At 36.8% G+C, this 18747-nt stretch overlaps 1 protein-coding gene across 2 annotated transcripts in view; it reads left to right on the top strand.

The window, feature by feature from the left end:
- Window positions 1–18747, top strand: part of mindy3 (MINDY lysine 48 deubiquitinase 3) — a 46628-nt gene that overhangs the window by 22042 nt on the left and 5839 nt on the right. For both annotated transcript variants that reach the window (XM_067394849.1, XM_067394840.1), the window contains 3 exons: window positions 8396–8468; window positions 14145–14217; window positions 15530–15617. In XM_067394849.1, coding sequence (XP_067250950.1) covers window positions 8396–8468; window positions 14145–14217; window positions 15530–15617 — 234 coding nt within the window. The remainder of the gene's footprint in view (window positions 1–8395; window positions 8469–14144; window positions 14218–15529; window positions 15618–18747) is intronic.

The raw sequence follows: 18747 nt of genomic DNA, 5'->3' as shown, positions 1-18747 counted from the left end.
AATGTGAGATTGAATGAGTGCACTCAATAACGTCCACTATGGTTTCGGACACCACTAGAAATGGCTGTCGCCTCAAATAATGCCCTGTTTGAAGTTATAGGGGGTGATATCGGATTCAGCCCTTGATTACAGCGGAGAATTCAAACTACACGCGGCGCACGAGAGAGAGCGGCTTCTGCGCGGAGATTAACAACGTTCTTCACATGGATTATATATATCAGATATAAACACGCTCACTCCGGTCTAAGTTTTTTTTATGGACCTATTTCATATACTCTAGTGCTCGAAATATGTGCGCATACAAGCTGCTGGTTCATGTTTAATCACGTCTTCTTCAAATGAAATGTAACATTATGCAAAGGACACTGAACTGTACATCTGATCACGACCGCGATGACACGATAGGTTATTCTGCTACACAGAAGACGATGTAAGTTAATAAATAGACTGACGATTCAAATAAGAATGGGCAAAAATGTAACTGCTGTATTCTTTCTGTGTTAAACTTATGTGTGTCATTTGTTCAGAGACTTTAGTGCTCTTAAATGGACTGAAAATATCCTTTTTTAAAGTTTAAATGTTCTTCCGCGTTTTTCCTCGTTTTGGCAGTTTGTTGCTATATAGGGTTAGATTTATAAAATGCTTAAGGTGCCCTCAACTCTTTTTTTTTTTTTTTTTTTTATACATGGTCATATTTTAATATTCATGTTTCTGTAATTAGTGTGTTGCAGGTCAGTGTTTTATTGGTTGTTGTCTCCCCACAGCATCATTTTGTGGGGCTTTGTAAACCTGTATTAACTCTAGTGTGGAATTTTTCTACAATATTCACTCATCATGACAGTAAAACAGGGCATTCTAGTCAATCTACTGCAGTATTTCCTCTCTCAATCAGTAGAAAATGTGGTTAACGCCCGGTCATGCGTAGGGGAAAAAATACGGTCATATACCGTGAAACCGATATAATATTGAAAAATACTGTGATATAAATTTTTAGTCATACCGCCCAGCACTATCCCCTAGCACCACAGCAAAAATGGATGTTCACTGTTTCAAGTGTGTGTTCACAGTGTGTGTTCAATAGTGATCGACCGATATATCTGTTTACCGATATTTTTCCCGATATTTAAGCATTTTTCCATAATCGGGTATCGGTTTTGTAATATCGGATTCGCCGATTTTACGGCGCCATCTTGTGGCTGTTTTGAGATTTCCGCCATTGCAGCCCGGGCGTCTGAGGAGATCAGTCAACAACTCAGTGCACAGGTAAAGTATATGTTCTACTTGGTTTGCTTTAATTAATCAACTTTATTTAACATAACAGATATGCACAAATGAGATCTGAGACATAAATTCCTGATATAGTTAATTTATGCAGCATGTTTCTAAACAATTGAGACGAACTCATTGTCACGTAGTTTAATTCGTCATGTCCTGCCCCTAATAAAGACGTAACTTTACATGAATTAAATAAAATCTGTTGTATTTGGCCACCATTAGTCTAGAAGAAAAAGTTTGTTCATATTGCTTAGCAACTGACGGATGATCAGGAGGCTTAAGCACGGCCACTGAATGAAACTTTTGACAAGATTATCTTGTTTAAACACCCTAGATTATATTATCATTTACTACATAATTTTTTCGCTAATACACATAAATATAGCCTACCGCTTTGTGGAAATTAATTATCTACATGCGTGATCGCGGTTGATTAAGTTATAGTCAAACAGCACTTGTCAGTTGGCATTTCATGATTTAACGTTAGATTAAATTTAGATCATAAAATGCCAACTGACAAGTGCTGTTTAACTTTATATAGTCTCGGAAAAAAAAGTTTGTTCATATTGCTCAGCACCTGAATGGGTTGATGATCAGGAAGCCTCAAGCACGGCCACTGCATTACATTTTTGACAAGATTATCTTGTTTAAACACCCTAGATTATATAATCAATTGATTTACTACATAAACATTATTTAGTTAATTGCACTTTAATTTTTTGGACTCAGACCCCTCTATTTATTTGTGTATAAATATAAAGTTTTTTTTCTGTATGCAAGGAGGGAGTGATTGTTATAAATAAAATGGTTTGTTCAGCTCATTTGTGTTGTAATAATTGTCAAAAACAGAAGTATAACAGTAAATAAATATCGGTTCTGCATATCGGTTATCGGGTACATAAACATGCAAATTATCAGTATCGGTTATAAAAAATCAATATCGGTCGATCACTAGTGTTCAATACTCACTGCTACACACAGGATAGGTGAAATGCAGAGCACAAATTCCGAGTTTGGGACACCTTGGCTACACTTTCACTGCACTTTTTTTGTAACAATGTAAAAGTCTTTACTGTCGCTTTTGATAAATTTAATGCGTTCTTTGCCAAATAATAAAATAAAAAGTCTTTACATTTAAAAAAAAAAAAATCTTACTGACCCTAAATTTGGAAGGGTAGTATATAACGTCTTTTTTACTTGCATATGAAAATAATTTTCTCTTAGCTATTTATTTATTAAAATCTCATGAATGGGATTATAGTCAAGTCAAGTCACCTTTATTTATATAGCGCTTTTTACAATGCAGATTGTGTCAAAGCAGCTTTACATTGATAACTGGTACATAATTTGGCTGCACAGCAGCTCTTAAATAATAGTGTCAATGCAGGCAGATCAGAAGCACTGTTGAATAAATGTCAAGAATACTATTGAATATCAAATGTCAAGTGTCCCCAACTAAGCAAGCCAAACATTATACATGGGACTATAGTGATTATGCTACACGTTTTTGATTCTTTGATTTTTAGAAGTCATGATACCAACAACTGGTGAGCTTCACTGTCTACAATCCCATTGGTAGTTGTTTCTTTGTGTTGCTGCTCATTTGGATAAAGTTGAACTATGCTCAACTCGAGGCACCTAAAATAGCGCACTCTGATGTTAAAATGAGTGATCAGTGTCGACATTAACTCCCCTTTTGTTCCTACTACAGTTAAATTGTGAAATGGATTTGAGGGCCAGATGGAATTATCTTAAATCTTATCTGAATTTAACCTCAGTATTTTTACCTTGCTAGAGCTGGAATGTATCAGACTGGCCTGGGGATTGTGTGGATGACAGGAGTGTAAAAATACTCATGTTCAGTCTAATCAAAAATCTCACATCACCTTTTAAGGTTAGACCGTTTTTACTCTAAACTTTAAAAAAAAAAAAAAACCCAGAGTTGAGCACACTATCGACATGTTCTCTTATCCCTCATCTCCATATGACTCACTTTATCACAGATTTGATACTTTATTTAATCATATGACTTTCTTAGAGTTGAGGAAAAGGACTCTCTCTCTCTCTCTCTCTCTCTCTCTCTCTCTCTCTCTCTCTCTCTCTCTCTCTCTCTCTCTCTCTCTCTCTCTCTCTCTCTCTCTCTCTCTCTCTCTCTCTCTCTCTCTCTCTCTGTCATTATCATTTTTTGACTTTATTTCTCTTCAGCTTGCTGGCTTGTATATGCAGAGTACTTCATCCTTCACATTTGCAAAGAAAACACTGCCCATAAACGATCTTAAAGTGATTTTTTTTTTTTTTTTGTGTGTGTGTGTGTGTGTGTGTGTGTGTGTGTGTTCGTGAGATTCAGTCTCATGGATATTTCTGAAGCTCAGTCATCTGCATCTATTGGCTTTTCTCGCACTTGTGTGAGAGCCGCCTTTCTGATCTCCATCTATGGCCTCTGACTGTTGCCTTCTCCAAAGTGTGTGTGCATGTATTTGGGTCTCAAGAAAATAATGAAAGCCAGACTCAGGATTCTTTATTTGAGACTCTGCCTTACAGATATGTTGATTAATTATGCTCGCTGAGCCTGTTTATAAACATGCATATATAATATCACCGTATCTAAGTGCACAGAGCCCAATTGGGAATATGACTGATGCCCTGAAACGCTAAAGGCATTTGGCCGAAAACACCTCTATGACTTGACAGTGCTACTTTACTATGTGCAATTTAAGGCCATGTTAACCTTGTTTTAGCATTCAGCATTTCAGTCTTTTTTTGTTACTTTTTTTGGTCAATACATGAGGCTTTATTTTCTTTGTGTCCCTGAAACCCAAAACCATCCAGAATAGCAGGTCTGTGTCGAGCATCCCACTTCAGTGTGGCTCCATGGGTCCGTCTGGGTCCGTCTGCACTCATCGTGCAGAACCATCCTGCCCCGAGCTGAAGTCTTTACCCAACTTGCTGCTCTGTAATTCCCCTCTATTAGAGTGTGTGTGTGCAAGAGATGGAGGAACGCTGACTCAGCAGGGTTGATTACAGGCCTGGTTGCGTTGTTGTGAAGCCACAGTGTAAACATCAGCGGAACAGCATGTTGTTTTTGTCACCAGGGGTCAGACTTTATAACAAGACATGCACTCATTCGCTATTATCATGGAGCCACAGTGCATGTTTGTGTGCGAGAAAGGTGAGGTAAAGGGTTTATGTGTACAAATATGTGTCATGATGGATATACTTGATGTCAGTGCACACACACAAAATAAGTATGGTATTTGCAAGCATGTGATTTGACCAACAAAACATTTTGCTTCATTGACATTCTCTGCAATGACTGGTTTATGTCTGTATCTTTGTTTTGCAGTGACTGATTCAGCATCAAGTTATCATTACTTTCAATGATATAAAAATACATTTAAAAATGATTTATGCAGTTTTAACAGTTTTACACAGGAAATGCAGTTTACCTCGTTTGGTATTCACTGAGCAGTTTTGACCAGTTAGCTATGCAGTTCAGTTGCTATTTGTTTTTTTTTAAATCACTATTTGTGTAATGTACAGTACAAAGTTACAAGGTTCCCTATATAATTTATAGCATTCGCTAAAATAATTGCTTTCACATTCAAGTAAAAAGGACATACCAGAGATACCAGAGATGGAAACTCGAGTCTGCGACTTGGACTCGAGTCACACTTATATCGTAAAAAAAAAAAAAAAAACTGGACTTGTGACTTCACTTTGACTTATTGGCATAAAATGAGGCTGCAAAAAAACAACACCATTAAAGATAAACTTAAATTAGTCTAGATTCCAACCTTTTTGGCTGAAGTTTTCCACACTCATATCTACCTTATGGCTTCAGAAGACTTGAAGTTGCCTACTATCAGTGATGGTGTTTAATCATTTAGGGATCGAGACACGAATACTGGAGTGAAAGTTGTAGACACATTTTGAAACTTTTAATTTGAGCACCATGTTTTTAAAATGCCTTGTCATGTGCGAAATGGAGCAAGATGGCATCCTTCTGGCGCATGTTTACATAGGAAAACAATGGAAAGCAGTGCAGTGAAAAGCAAAAACGCTCTTGGCAGTTTTTCTCACTTTGTGTTCTATGGAAAAAGTGATGCTGGTTTAAATTATTATTATTTTTTTAAATGGTTTAGATCTTTGGGCGAAATCTTTTGAGTTTGTCAGATTGTTTTACCCATATTTATAGTGCAATTAAACTCTTAAGAGTTCATTGCAGATGTCTCCCCTCCACTACCTATTGAAACTTCTCACTTGTATTAAACACTCATACATTTTTCTGTCTTTCACCACTGCTGAACTATTTGCTACTGTTTTATAAGTAAAGACTAACACATCTTTTTCATTACTTGAGGAATGAAGGTTTATAACTCCACATGGCCTCAGGCAAGGGCTCTGAAAGTTTAATTTCATTTTGACAACCTGCCATTTGACTGGAAAGGTGTCCGGTTTGTCTGTATGGAGTACTAGCTCAGATTGTAGTATATTAAAGCGAACGGTATCCAGCTGCAACTTCTCCTTGTCATCTACTTTCTCAGTCCTTTGTACCTTCTTTTTCTTTAGCGTTTTATCTCCTCTGTTGCTGTCCCTCTGTCTTGGTGTGACTGTGAGCTGTATATTTACTCTGTGAAATAAGAGGAGATATTTGTGAGTGTTGCACTGAAGCATACTGTGAAAGTACACAGCCTGTGTTTGTTCACTCTTCCATGACCATGTTTGTATGTCCATTGCTAATGTTTGTTCTTTTTGATTGCAGTAAAACACTTCATATTTTACTAGAACCACTAAAAAAAAAGTGGTTCTTTCCTGATGCTAAGGTGTCGTATTCTTGGTCTAGCAGGCAAAATTGGTATTTCTGATCATATCAGTAATAGCTCATCTCTCAACAAGCTTTGCCCAAACTGTAAATTTGCTGCACACTGGTGGTGGATCAGGAGAGACCCCTGATAAGATTGTAAAGCGCTTTGGTAGTACACAGGAAAGCGCTATATAAATGCCTCATTCATTCATTCATTCATTCATTCATTCATTCATTCATTCATTCATAAATCTGTTTTCCATTTTAATTTTTCTTTATTTAATGGTTTAGTAAAATATTAATAATTAAAAACATGTGTAATTAATTGAATTTATTAAGCATATTATTTATTTATTTAAATTTAAGCAATAATAGGACATTTTCCCAAATTCCATGTTTTTTTTTTGTTTTTTTGTTTTTTGTGAGTTATTTTCAAAATTCTGTTTGGGTTTTCTGGTTTCTGTGTTTTTATGATTTTAGTACAAATTTGTCCTCCAAAACAAATGAATTTGTTAAATTTTAACAGTTTAATCAAAACTTTTGCATTTTTTAAAAATGTGTAGACAAAACTGTGCCTCTCATTCGCTCAGAACATGCGGACTCATTTAAACAGAATTCAAAGAGTATTGATGAATTCCCACGCAGAGTTTTGATAACTTGACCTTGTTCAGTCAGCATGAGAACTAGTTAACCCCATAATCCCATGCCTTCCCTTCTAATAATGGGAATCAGAAAGTGTGTGAGTGAAAGACCGATGATGAGAGTGAATGCGTTCAAAATGGGTCAGAATAAGTTGGCATTGCTAGATAGGCAATTACCTTCTTATTCACCATCCTAACTGAAATGGCACTGATTTGAAAATTTCTGGTCACTTAGTGGTTAATGAAACTAAGGTTGAAATAGTACAATTTTAAGTAGGTTGAGATGTTTTGTTGATACTTTGGAGTGCATGATAAGGCATATTTACATCATAATGAATGTTCAAATGCATCTATGATTCCCAAAAATGCTGTCAAGTTACGAATCCTGATTCATATATGAGGCTAAATGACATTGATTGTTATTGGAATGTACAGATGGAAAACTCTGTGAACTGTTTTAGCTGTACGTGATTCAGCTGTGCATGCTGACTCTGCATATTCCAACTTGAGTCGTTTTTTACACACACACAGATGTGTTTTGTTGTCCCAAGTCCCTCAGGCAACACATATTGATGGGGCAGTGATCCCACTGTAACTCAAACATGAACAAACACACATGGATCTTGGTTTGTTTTCTATTAATCAGCGAAATTCGTTGTCTGTTTGTGAGTTGTGTGCATGTTGGGAGAGAGATAGAATATTGTTTTCATTAAAAGATCTGTAAGATTGCTTGATGGAAGGGCAATTTTGAGTTTATCTCTATCTCTAGATCATATACACACACCCAAAACTTAATCACACACTCAGTCTCTTCGCAAATGCGCACACAAACAAAATGACGCAAGTACAGTAAACAAACATTTTTGCTGTTATACTTCAGCAAGGGCCCTTAATGCACACTGTATCATTGGTTCATGTCTCCCTGTTCTTCAAAGAGATTGTGTAAATGGTCACACTCAGGCCAAATGAACTCCACGCTCCCTCATCCACTCAGGAAATCAACTTATGAACAGCTTATCGTTGTCTATACATAATAAACCTGGAATAATAGTATTTTAGCTAGGGTTGGTGGACTGCCAACTTGGCATCAGACAATGTCTACAGTGAAACATCGAGATGGACAATGACATCGGGGTGGGGGGATTTAATCCTATCCTTGTGTGCTTGTGGTGTGATCCACACCACTGTTTTGGCGCGCAGCTCACTTCACCTAGAAACCGTAAAATGGTGCCACCGTTGTCTCGTGGTCCAGATGGAAACATGACAGGGTCCGGATGTGGACCACTGTCCGCCACAATATCAGTGGTTTAGTTTGTGTAAAACAGTAGCCTATAATTAATTTGCTGTTTTTTGCACAATAAAATCTTAACTGTTTAAATTGTTCAATAACAGTTTTGAATGTATGTATATTGTTATTACCTACTCAGAATTTTTTTTTTAAATAACTGCGTGGAAATTGAAAGCATGCATTGCACTGGGCGATATAGTGTGATTTAATTAAGATGTTTTTTGTGGGCGCAGGTAATCACAATGCTGGGTCAACATGGTGATGTCTGTCAGCATCGGCGATAGACAATGCCATCATCCAATTGGCCCAACCCTAATTTTAAGCATTGCAAAAATGTCACCAATACCATAATGCTAATTTCTATGATATTTTTCTTTCTCTCTCTAGGAGATGGCTTTGGTTGCCCCTGAGTCTCCATCAGAGCAGGCCAGAAGAGTCTTCCAGACATTTGACCCAGAAGGTAAAATTATAAAAAAAAAAAAAAAAAAGCTTTACATCTGTGTGTGTGTGTGTGTGTGTGTGTGTGTGTGTGTGTGTGTGTGTGTGTGTGTGTGTGTGTGTGTGTGTGTGTGTGTGTGTGTGTGTCAGACATCAGGACACAAATTTGTATAATGACATGGGTACTACAAGGAGAGGGTGACTTATGAGCAGGGGTGCACATAACTTTTTTGGTCTGGCTCTCAAGGGAGTACCTGGAGATTTTGCTTGGTACTCACACTTTACACGACACATCCTAAAAGCTGTCCTAATCACTTTCCTCCTGACTGCTCTCCTCACTATCTTCTTTTCTCTCGAACATGGTAGATGATGATAATGATTTTTTTTTTTTTTTTTCAAAAAATTGACAGCAAAGGCTGCTGTCACTTTAAGAAGGAAAGCACGGACCGAATAACTGACACACATCCGGTTTCTTTCTCAACACTTCACTTATGACATAACCGAGAGAATACTTGCAGAGACAGGTATTTTGACATAATTTTGTGTGTATGTTTCCTTTCAAGCGCAAGTAAACGCGAAAGCGGAAATTAATTCGGTGTTTGTGCGCTGTCTGACTCTCATCATGCGCGCGTTTCGGGGGGCTGTGCGCACAGATTACAGTTTGCGAGTCCCGATTTTCGCCTCTTCTTCCGCTTTTAAAGTCGTTTGAATGCGTTAATTGGCGAGACAAAACACGTCCAAATTACAAACTTTCACTCTATGATGGTTAAATATAGCAGTTAATCCGCGAATCACATGCGTGCCGAACCGTTGGACCTTATCCGTATGGATCACGGATTAACTGCGATCCATTGCACACCTAATAATTAAAGAACACACATATTATCATGATTGCTATCTTACCAGAGATGGAGAAAAATCCTAATCCAGTAAGTAAACGTATCCCTGTGAACCGGTACTCAAAAGCGCTTCCCTCCATGTTTTCTGGTACGCATAGTTTATTTTTACCGCGCATGCATACCTGCGTACCTCTAATGTGCACCCCTGCTTATGAGGACATTACCCCATGTCCCCAGTTTTCAAAAGGCTTATAATCATACAGAATGAGTTTTTTTGGAGAAAGTAAAAATGTGCAGTTTCCTGTGATGGGTAGGGGTAGGGGTAGTGTAGGGGGATATAAAATACGGTTTCTACAGTATAAAAACCATTATGCCTATAGAATGTCCCCACAATTCACAATAACAAACGTGTGTGTGTGTGTGTGTGTGTGTGTGTGTGTGTGTGTGTGTGTGTGTGTGTGTGTGTGTGTGTGTGTGTGTGTGTGTGTGTGTGTGTGTGTGTGTGTGTGTGTGTGTGTGTGTGTGTGTGTGTGTGTGTGTGTGTGTGTGTGTGTGTGTGTGTGTGTGTGTGTGTGTGAGAGCACGAGAATAAGAGACTACAAAAACTCAAAATGTCAACCTAACCCCAGCAGCTGAGTCAACTTGTCCTTCTCTGAGTAGAAGATGAGCTGTAGCTCCACAAAACACAGACCAAGTTTATTATCTCTGTGGCTTATCAGACATTGCAAAGATCCAATACTTACTGTATTTATGTTTTACTGTAACTGCGGATGAGGGAGAAAAGAGTAGGAAATGGAAAAGAGAAGGCCAAATTTGATCTGATTAGTGTTGTCAAAAGTACCGGTACTTCGGTACCAAGTCGGTACTGAAACCGTGACAACACTAGATCTGATGCTAAGGTGTTATTTCAGCGGCGTAAAAGAGCAGTGACGTTGAAGTGTAAGGGAGTGAGAGCACGTTTGTGGAACATATATGTACTTCGGTGGCTATATTTTTAGTTTTAAGGTTAAGCCCTCCATTCTTTTAATGACTCTCCCACAGTATCTCTTTACACAATCCCAAATATCAGTCATAAAGACAAGACTACACATTCACACACTCCCTCACATTCACCAACATATGGTTCCACTGCCACTATTTAACCATACTTCAGTTGACAAGTCAAACCTTAACATAGGAAGTACAAACAAAACCAGACATTTCACACAACTTATCTTTGACAAAGATCCTGGCATATTAACAAAATTCACAAAGTATATGTTTCATGATACAGTAATAGTATAGCTCCCAAACAAACAAACAAAAAATGTTCTAACCTCTCAGGTTCTCAAGTACAAACTATTTTTGTTTGTTTTTATGCTGCCCTTTAAAAGTTTGAGATCAATAAGATTTTTAAATGTTTTTGAAAGAAGTCTCTTATGCTAAGCATGCTGCATTTATTTGAACAAAATACTCTTAACTGTGTTAACTGTCTTCTATTTTAATACTTTAAAGAGTAATATTTTTGGTTTTTTTTTTCCTGTAATGGCACAGATGTCATTACTCCAGTCTTCAGTGTCACATGATCCTTCAAATGATCCTCCAGCTGATTTGCTGCTTAAGAAACATTTTCTATCTTTATCAATGTTGAAAACAGTTTTTATGGAAGCTGTGATTTTGTTCACAGGATTTTTAAAATAGAAATGTAGAATTTGTTTGGAAAAAAAATCTTTTTATATTAGAAATGTTGTTACTGTCACTTTTGATCAATTTAATGTGTCCTAGCTGAATAAAAGTATTCATTAAAAATAGTCTTACTGAAAAATGTTTGAACTGTAAATTGTCCCCACATTTCTCTAGTTTTCCCCATATTTATAAAAAAAAAAAAACCTGCTGATAACTTTCTCTCTAGTAATGATTGCAGACTAAATGTCACTGTCTTCTTACAGTATATATGATTCATGACCAGCAGTGATTTGTTTGTGAGCAGTTCTGCTGAGGATTTTTGGGGAGGATGGTCTCATGTGATGATTTATCTGTTAAGATAGTCGTTGTGCTCAGATGGCAAAGTCAGCAGTGTAGCTTTATGAACAAACCCCTGATGCTCCCTTAGTCATATGTAGTGCAGTATATCCTGTTTTTTTTTTGTTTTTTTGTTTTTTTTTCTTTCTAGAGCTGTTGCCTGAAGTTATATTTTCCTCCCCTACTGATATTTATTGCTGTTGTATTAAACCTAAGACTCCTGCTGATGACAAAGAATATCGAGAGAGGGTGTTTGCTGGAACAAACGAGAACCTAGAGAAGAGATCGCCCACTGCACTGTCTCATGTCAGGTAGAAGAGGTTTGTGCGTGTGTGGTTATATATCACTGAATGTGTCAGAGTAAGAACGCAAGTCGCCTTCCAAAGTTTTGATTTAAAGAATCTAATTTACAACACACACTCAAAATGTCATCAAGAACAAGATTAGATGTTCTTGCTTGGCATCTTTTTACCTTTTGATGCAGTAAACAACATTCCTGTTCTTCGCATTAATAAGAACAATACTATCAATGTGTGTTTGTGTGATGAGAAAGAGCCTGTGTTACTAACACTTTGGATGTGTTTATGCCAACTCTAAACACAGAAATTAGCTCTTTCCCTAGCATTTAATTTGTTCAAAGGAGAAAAACACTTGCATAATTTCTCAAGCATCTGACTGTGTGATTCTGTAGCATGGTGATATGCTAAAATGAATGCTAAATATGAATGCCATTTTCATATGCTAAAATGAAATAACATGATATCAAAAATAACCTTGTCAATAGGCTTATATAGTATGTGCGTAATGATGATTGACAGGACTGAATGTTTAGGCACCTACCGAACCTACATTTGGAACTTCATAAAAAGAATCGACCAATCCACCGTACTACTTTTTTTTTTCTCCCACTGAATATTCTATTTCACTCAGAAATACATCACATTATGAGCAAAATTTTGTGAATACCATTTTTATGTCTAGGGCTGCAACAACTAATCAATAAAATCAATTATTATAGATAATGAAAATAATTGACATCGAATTTCATTATCGATTAGTCGCATCTGCGTGCTATGCGATTTAGTAAGCATGATTTTAGTCGTTTTAATTTCTGCTTTAACATAGTAAGCAATCAGTTGTTTTTAGGTTTAGGTTTACCCATTTTTTTGCTTATGTACAGCATAGCCTACATTCACTATATTTGTTATCATAGGCTTTATATTAGACATTGTTTAGAGGACAGCATTGGGCAGGATGTGGAATAATATTTTCTAAAATAATGGATTAAAACAAATTTTTAATTTAAAAATAATTTTTAGATTTTTCCATCCAATTAATTGGAAAAATAATTGACAGATTAATTGATTATCAAAATAATAATTTGTTGCAGCCCTGTTTATGTCAATAACATAGAAACTATTTTAGCCAAAGTTCTATTTGGCACACTGTTCAAAACGCTTGACTGTATCTAATTTCATGGCGTGGTACAGATATTTATTGTTTACATTTACATTTACATTTAGTCATTTAGCAGACGCTTTTATCCAAAGCGACTTACAAATGAGAGTAGTAGAATCAATTAAATCAACATGAGAACAACAGTGTGTAAGTGCTGAGTGAAGTCACAGTTATGTCAGTAAAGTGCTCATAGCGAATTTTTTTTTTTTTTTTTTTTAAATAAATAAATACACAGATAGGAGAAGAATATTAGTCAAGGTAAGTGCTACTACTACTGGGTCAAGTGCTGACGAAAAAGATACGTCTTTAGCATTTTTTTGAAAATGGCTAGAGACTCGGCTGCTCGGATAGAGCGTGGCAGGTCATTCCACCAGCCAGGAACAGTCCCGGAGAAGGTCCGTGAGAGTGATTTTGTGCCCCTATGTGATGGCACCACAAGGCGCCGTTCACTTGCAGAACGCAGGTTTCTGGAGGGCGCGTAAGTCTGAAGTAGTGAGTTAAGGTATAGCGGTGCAGAGCCAGCTGTCGTTCTGTAAGCAAACATCAGAGCCTTGAATTGGATGCGAGCAGCTACTGGCAGCCAGTGCAGACTGATGAAGAGAGGAGTGACGTGCGCTCTCTTCGGTTCGTTGAAGACCAGTCTTGCTGCAGCATTTTGGATCAGTTGTAGAGGCTTGATAGTGCATGCTGGAAGGCCAGCCAAGAGAGCATTACAGTAGTCCAGTCTGGATAGAACAAGAGCTTGGACAAGAATTTGTGTGGAATGTTCAGATAGGAAGGGTCTAATCTTCCTGATGTTGTACAAGGCAAATCTGCAGGACCGGGTCGTTGCTGCAACATGATCTGTGAAGGTTAGACCAGCATCCATCACCACTCCAAGGTTTCTGGCTGTCCTGGAAAGAGTGATGGTTGAAGACCCAAGTTGAACTGAAAGGTTGTGATGAAGTGTTGGGTTTGCACCGATCACAAGCAGTTCCGTTTTTGCAAGGTTGAGTTGGAGGTGGTGGTCCTTCATCCAGGCAGAAATGGCTGTCAGGCAGGCTGTGATGCGACCAGCCTAATTTATTTAACAGTCACTCCAATCTCCACTGGAGGAGAGAGTTAATTTTATAGTGAATGGAAAAGAGTTAGCATACCAGCTGCTCTGCAAACATCCTGTCTGACACTTGGAGACCAGAGAGGAGGAAAAACAACATACAGCACTCATCCATCTATTTATCAGCCATTGTCTGGCGTGTGTTTTGCACATATGTGTACGTGGTCGGCAGCATGGCTTCGATTAGAGAGATGAAACTCCTGTTTCATGTTGGGTATAAGATATGGGCAAACTGTGTGGGTGGTGATCAAGACTCTCAGAAGCTCTAAGCATCTGCCTCTTTCCTCTTTCTCCTCATCTTCAGATAATGGGTTCATTCCAGACACGCTGCTTGAAGATGTTATGAAAGCCTTGGATCTCGTCTCCGAGCCAGACTAGTAAGTTTATGTGTGTGTTTGAGTGCGTGAATGTGATGTTTTTGATTATAAAACAGATCATTACAGTCCTGGGTGCTGATTGGTTAGTACATTGTTCTAGCACTGTTCTAAAATACACAAGATCATAACTGTCATTACCTTGAAATAATGTTTAAATGTTAATATAATTATATATATTCAGCAGCTCAACTGTTTTAAACATTAGTAATAAGAAGAAATGTTTCCTGAGCACCAAATCCGCAAATTAAAATAAAATTCAGTTTTGTCATTACAGGAATAAATTAAATTTTAAAATAGAAATGGCCTTTATGAACATAAACTTTTTTTTTTTTAATTAAAAAAAAAGAAATCCTACTGACCACAAACCTTTGAACAGTAGTGTATATGATATTTTTATTATGTAGAGTAAGCATTTTTAAAGCAATAAGCCGCTATAATTTACAAATATAGCACATCATCTTTATTGCTTAATTTACGCACGTTACATTTGTGTCATGAAGTGATGTAAACAGGTTTGTTCATGTTACAACACCTATGCCCCCTCTCTTTGCACAACTTGTTCACATGCCACTCAAACAGACTCATGTAGAGCAGAGAATGTCCCTTCCTTCATCTATAGCCCCATTTAAAGCCACTCACCAGAGTCCTTTGAAACCTTCACCTCTTAAACAGCCTCCCAATGAAACCACCTGCTTTCTTAAATCACATCAACCTTTGACAACTTAAAAGACAACTTCAGCCTTTGTTACATGAATGTCAAATTGACAGAATAAAGTTTAGGTCATGTGTTTGTTTTTACACAGCACTGTGTTCTAAAGCAGTTTAATCAAGTGTCGAAAAGGTCTAAACCCTGCTTTGGCCTCTTCTGAAACTACATACAACATAATCAGCATTTTGGCGATTGATTATTGTTTCAATTTTTATGTGTAAGTTAAAGTGACCTGTGATTGCAGGAGAAAGCATTTATCATCCTCTTATTACTGAGTTTGTGTGGAAAAGCATTAGTAATGTTATCAGTCTTGCTGTATGACTTTAAAAGGAAAAGTCTACCCTGTGTTAACATCACTGAGGTTGTTTTCGTCAGATTCCAAGCATTTCTCACTGTTATATGTTTAATATCTGAACATAATTCGTCATTATGACTACAGCCACAGACAACACATTTCACTGCTCTAGGATGCAATTGAGCATTACATGCTGAAAACATGCAATATTCGCACACACAGCAAGCTACATCTCTCATAATCCCCCATTTTTCTCTCTCTCTCTCTCTCTCTCTCTCTCTCTCTCTCTCCCTCTCTCTCTCACTCAGTGTGAATTTGATGAAGAGTAAGCTGGATCCAGAGGGATTGGGTATTATTCTGTTGGGTCAGTTTCTGCTGGAGTTCTTCCCTGATCAGGTACACACACCTGTGTCTCTCTTTCATATTAAATGTTCAAACATGTTTACAATGACCAAAATGACCCTCCAGAAGCTTGCGTTCTGCAAGTGAATTATGTCTTGTGGTGCCATCCCAAAGAGGCACAAAATCACTTTCATTGACCTTTACCTTTGAAGAAACGTCTAAATATGCATCTTTCCGTCAACACGTAGCCAATTTAATATGAACACTTTCTAATTTATTTCACTTTTTTTTTTCTTCAAGTAAAAACCTTGCTACATGTACTCTGCTAGACTTACTGGGACTTGTCACAGCACTTACATATTGTCAATCTTGTGTTGGTTTAACTTAATTGGTTTAAATGAGTGAATAGCTAATTTGAGGCCACTTTCACACAGCAGCAGTATACAGTTATCAGTCCTGTATTTGAGTCCTTAATGTGGTTATATTCGCCCACAGTACAGTTATTTACAGGAATGACAACTTTCATACAGTGTGAGAGAGCCACTCTGCAAAGGGATTATTGTGTTTGTGTTTGGAGTTGACAAGGTAAAAGTATATATGATAATACATCATCTAGAGGACCCCAGATGATCCTTGTGGCAGAGTGAAAAGGTTTGTAGATCTTTGTCAAATACTGGTAAAAACTTCTAATTTCAAGTATGGGTAGGTTGGTACACTTTCCATGTCAGGTGGTGCATACAACTTGGTTGTACCACCTGACATAAAAAAAGAGTCATAAAATAAATTTACTTTGAAATGTTATTTAACAATTTAAACTTAAACACTGTTCATGACTCAAAAATATGCATTACATCATTTTTGAAAAAAAAACAAAAACTTTTTCTAAGCTTTGTCAATGACCCACTTCTTCTATGATGATTCTACATTAGTTTTGGGGTTTCAATACTTAACATCAGTACTTCAATAATTGCAAGTTTTAATGTTTAATGAATTTCTGAACATTCTCGACAGTCTTTTTTTAGAGTAATACGCATTTTCTTAGTAACATGCTAATATCAAACTCTATTGGAATCAGCTGTGAGTTGAGTATTTGTGTGGTGCACAGAGTTGCAGCCAGTGTAGGGAGTTTAAAATCAGTCCCTTATAAGGTGGATTGGTTAGGATGTAGGAAGGCAGCTCACTACCCAGATAGCAGACCAACATTGATTCAACGTTGAATCAATGTTAATGCCTTAACCAAAATAACGTTGAATCAATGTTGATCAACGTTGAATTTTAAGTTGATTTTTCATCAGGTTTGCACCCTGGAATAATGTTATTTCAATGATGAAAAATAGATCAACATGGTTGTAATACCAATGTTTTTTCAACCTTAGTTAAATCACCTATTTAACATTGAATTAATGTGGAAACAATATCAAATCAATCTTGCTTTATGTACAGCAAGATTCTAATTTCAATCAGAGACAATGTAAGGGCAGCAGTAAATATGGTTTTAATGAAAAATTCACAACTTCCTTCAGTTTACATACAAATGTATTCATTTATAACCACAGACTGTTTGAACAGGAATTAACATCACATTCAGGAAAAACAAGTAGCTGTAAAAATGGCATTTCATGGTGACTAAAACAAATAGACCAGGTTTCACAGACAAAGCTTAGGCTAAGCCAGGACCAGACCTTAGTTCAATTATTTAAGTAGATTTTAGAGACATGCCTTAAATTGTTTTTTATCTTGAGACAAAACAATGGCTGTGACATATTTTAAGATATGTTTTCAGTTAAAACTGCTCAGACATACATTTTAGTCTGGGACTAGATTTAAGCCTTGTCTGTGAAAGGGGTTAAGCAGTAATAAAAAAATAAAAACATTATTGGCATTCATCAAATTGTAAGATGTCAAACGTGCATTTTAGTCATTGGAAAGAGCCTGGAAAACTGACAACAAATGCAATCTGCATCTGTAAATTTTAAGTGAATACAAATGGAAACTCACCAACAAAGACAGAAACACAGTACTACAGACTGAAACACTACCACAGTTCACTGTTCAGGACTTGAAGCTTTAAGGATTGAAGCTCTTCTGATGCAAAAAGTATGTCCTTATTCATTAAATTGATACTCTGACGAACACCACGAGCAATGCCCGAAAGCTGATCAGGAGCATAAACGGAGCCAGTTTTGCAGAAACAGAAAATACAAACTTTGAGGACTCCTTTTCTCAGCCTCAACTTGTTGTAAGGCATCTAAAGAAAAGTAGTGTATGACTGACAGAAGGTGGGTCATATATATTTGGAAATGTGACTGTTACAATGTACTACAAAATTAAGTGAAACTTGAAATATGATTTAAAAAAAAAAAAAAAGGTTTAAGTTAAAACACGCTGAATTCAAATGTATGACTCTTTAATATAAACCATTATAGGTTGATGTATATCATACCCAGAAGCAGGGCACAAGCTGATGTGACTGAAGTGAGTTGATTCAAAACTTTCTCTCCCTCGATCACAATGCCACCACGAAGAGCTGCTCAAGGTCACCCTCACAATCATCTGTCTGGTTATCCTAAAGTTGTGCACATAAAACAAACCAGTTTCATCGCCTTTTGCTAGAATGACTACAAAATAAACAAATTTATACTTTTTCTGAAAAAATAACATGGGAACACAGGCAAAACAAAACACAAGTCACATGAATCTGGGATAGCATAAATGTGAGTTAATGAACATCTGGTTTGTACATTAGTAATTCATTATCTATTAACAACTATATCAGTTTTTATAGAAATTACTTACCATGTATTGTAAAGTGTACTCAGTCATCAAACATTGAAAAGCTTTAGGTCCTAAGGGGAGAAACATTTTTACAGCCCTAATTAGTGGTCGATAGTTGTTTGCCGGGTCAATTAATTAGTTGTGCAATCACTATTATTATAATCTACTATTTCTACTACTACTATAAAAAAAAACATGATCATGATACTAAAAAAAAAAATCCTAACATTTTTCCCTGGGTGAAGCAAAACACCAAGTTAGGCAAATGTAACGTTAGCTCACAATGTCTTTACTTACAGATATGGGTCATCATTTTTGGGAAAACATACATGAAAATCAAAGCTAACATGTCAAAGACAAATAAAAGTACAGACAAATATTAATTTAAAAACTTAACTCAATATTATAA

This window comes from Chanodichthys erythropterus, chromosome 2 (assembly GCF_024489055.1).
Source record: "Chanodichthys erythropterus isolate Z2021 chromosome 2, ASM2448905v1, whole genome shotgun sequence".
NCBI classification, from domain to species: Eukaryota; Metazoa; Chordata; class Actinopteri; order Cypriniformes; family Xenocyprididae; genus Chanodichthys; species Chanodichthys erythropterus.
The sequence above is the reverse complement of the archived record's forward strand: the minus strand, read 5'-3'. Positions and strand labels throughout refer to the sequence as shown.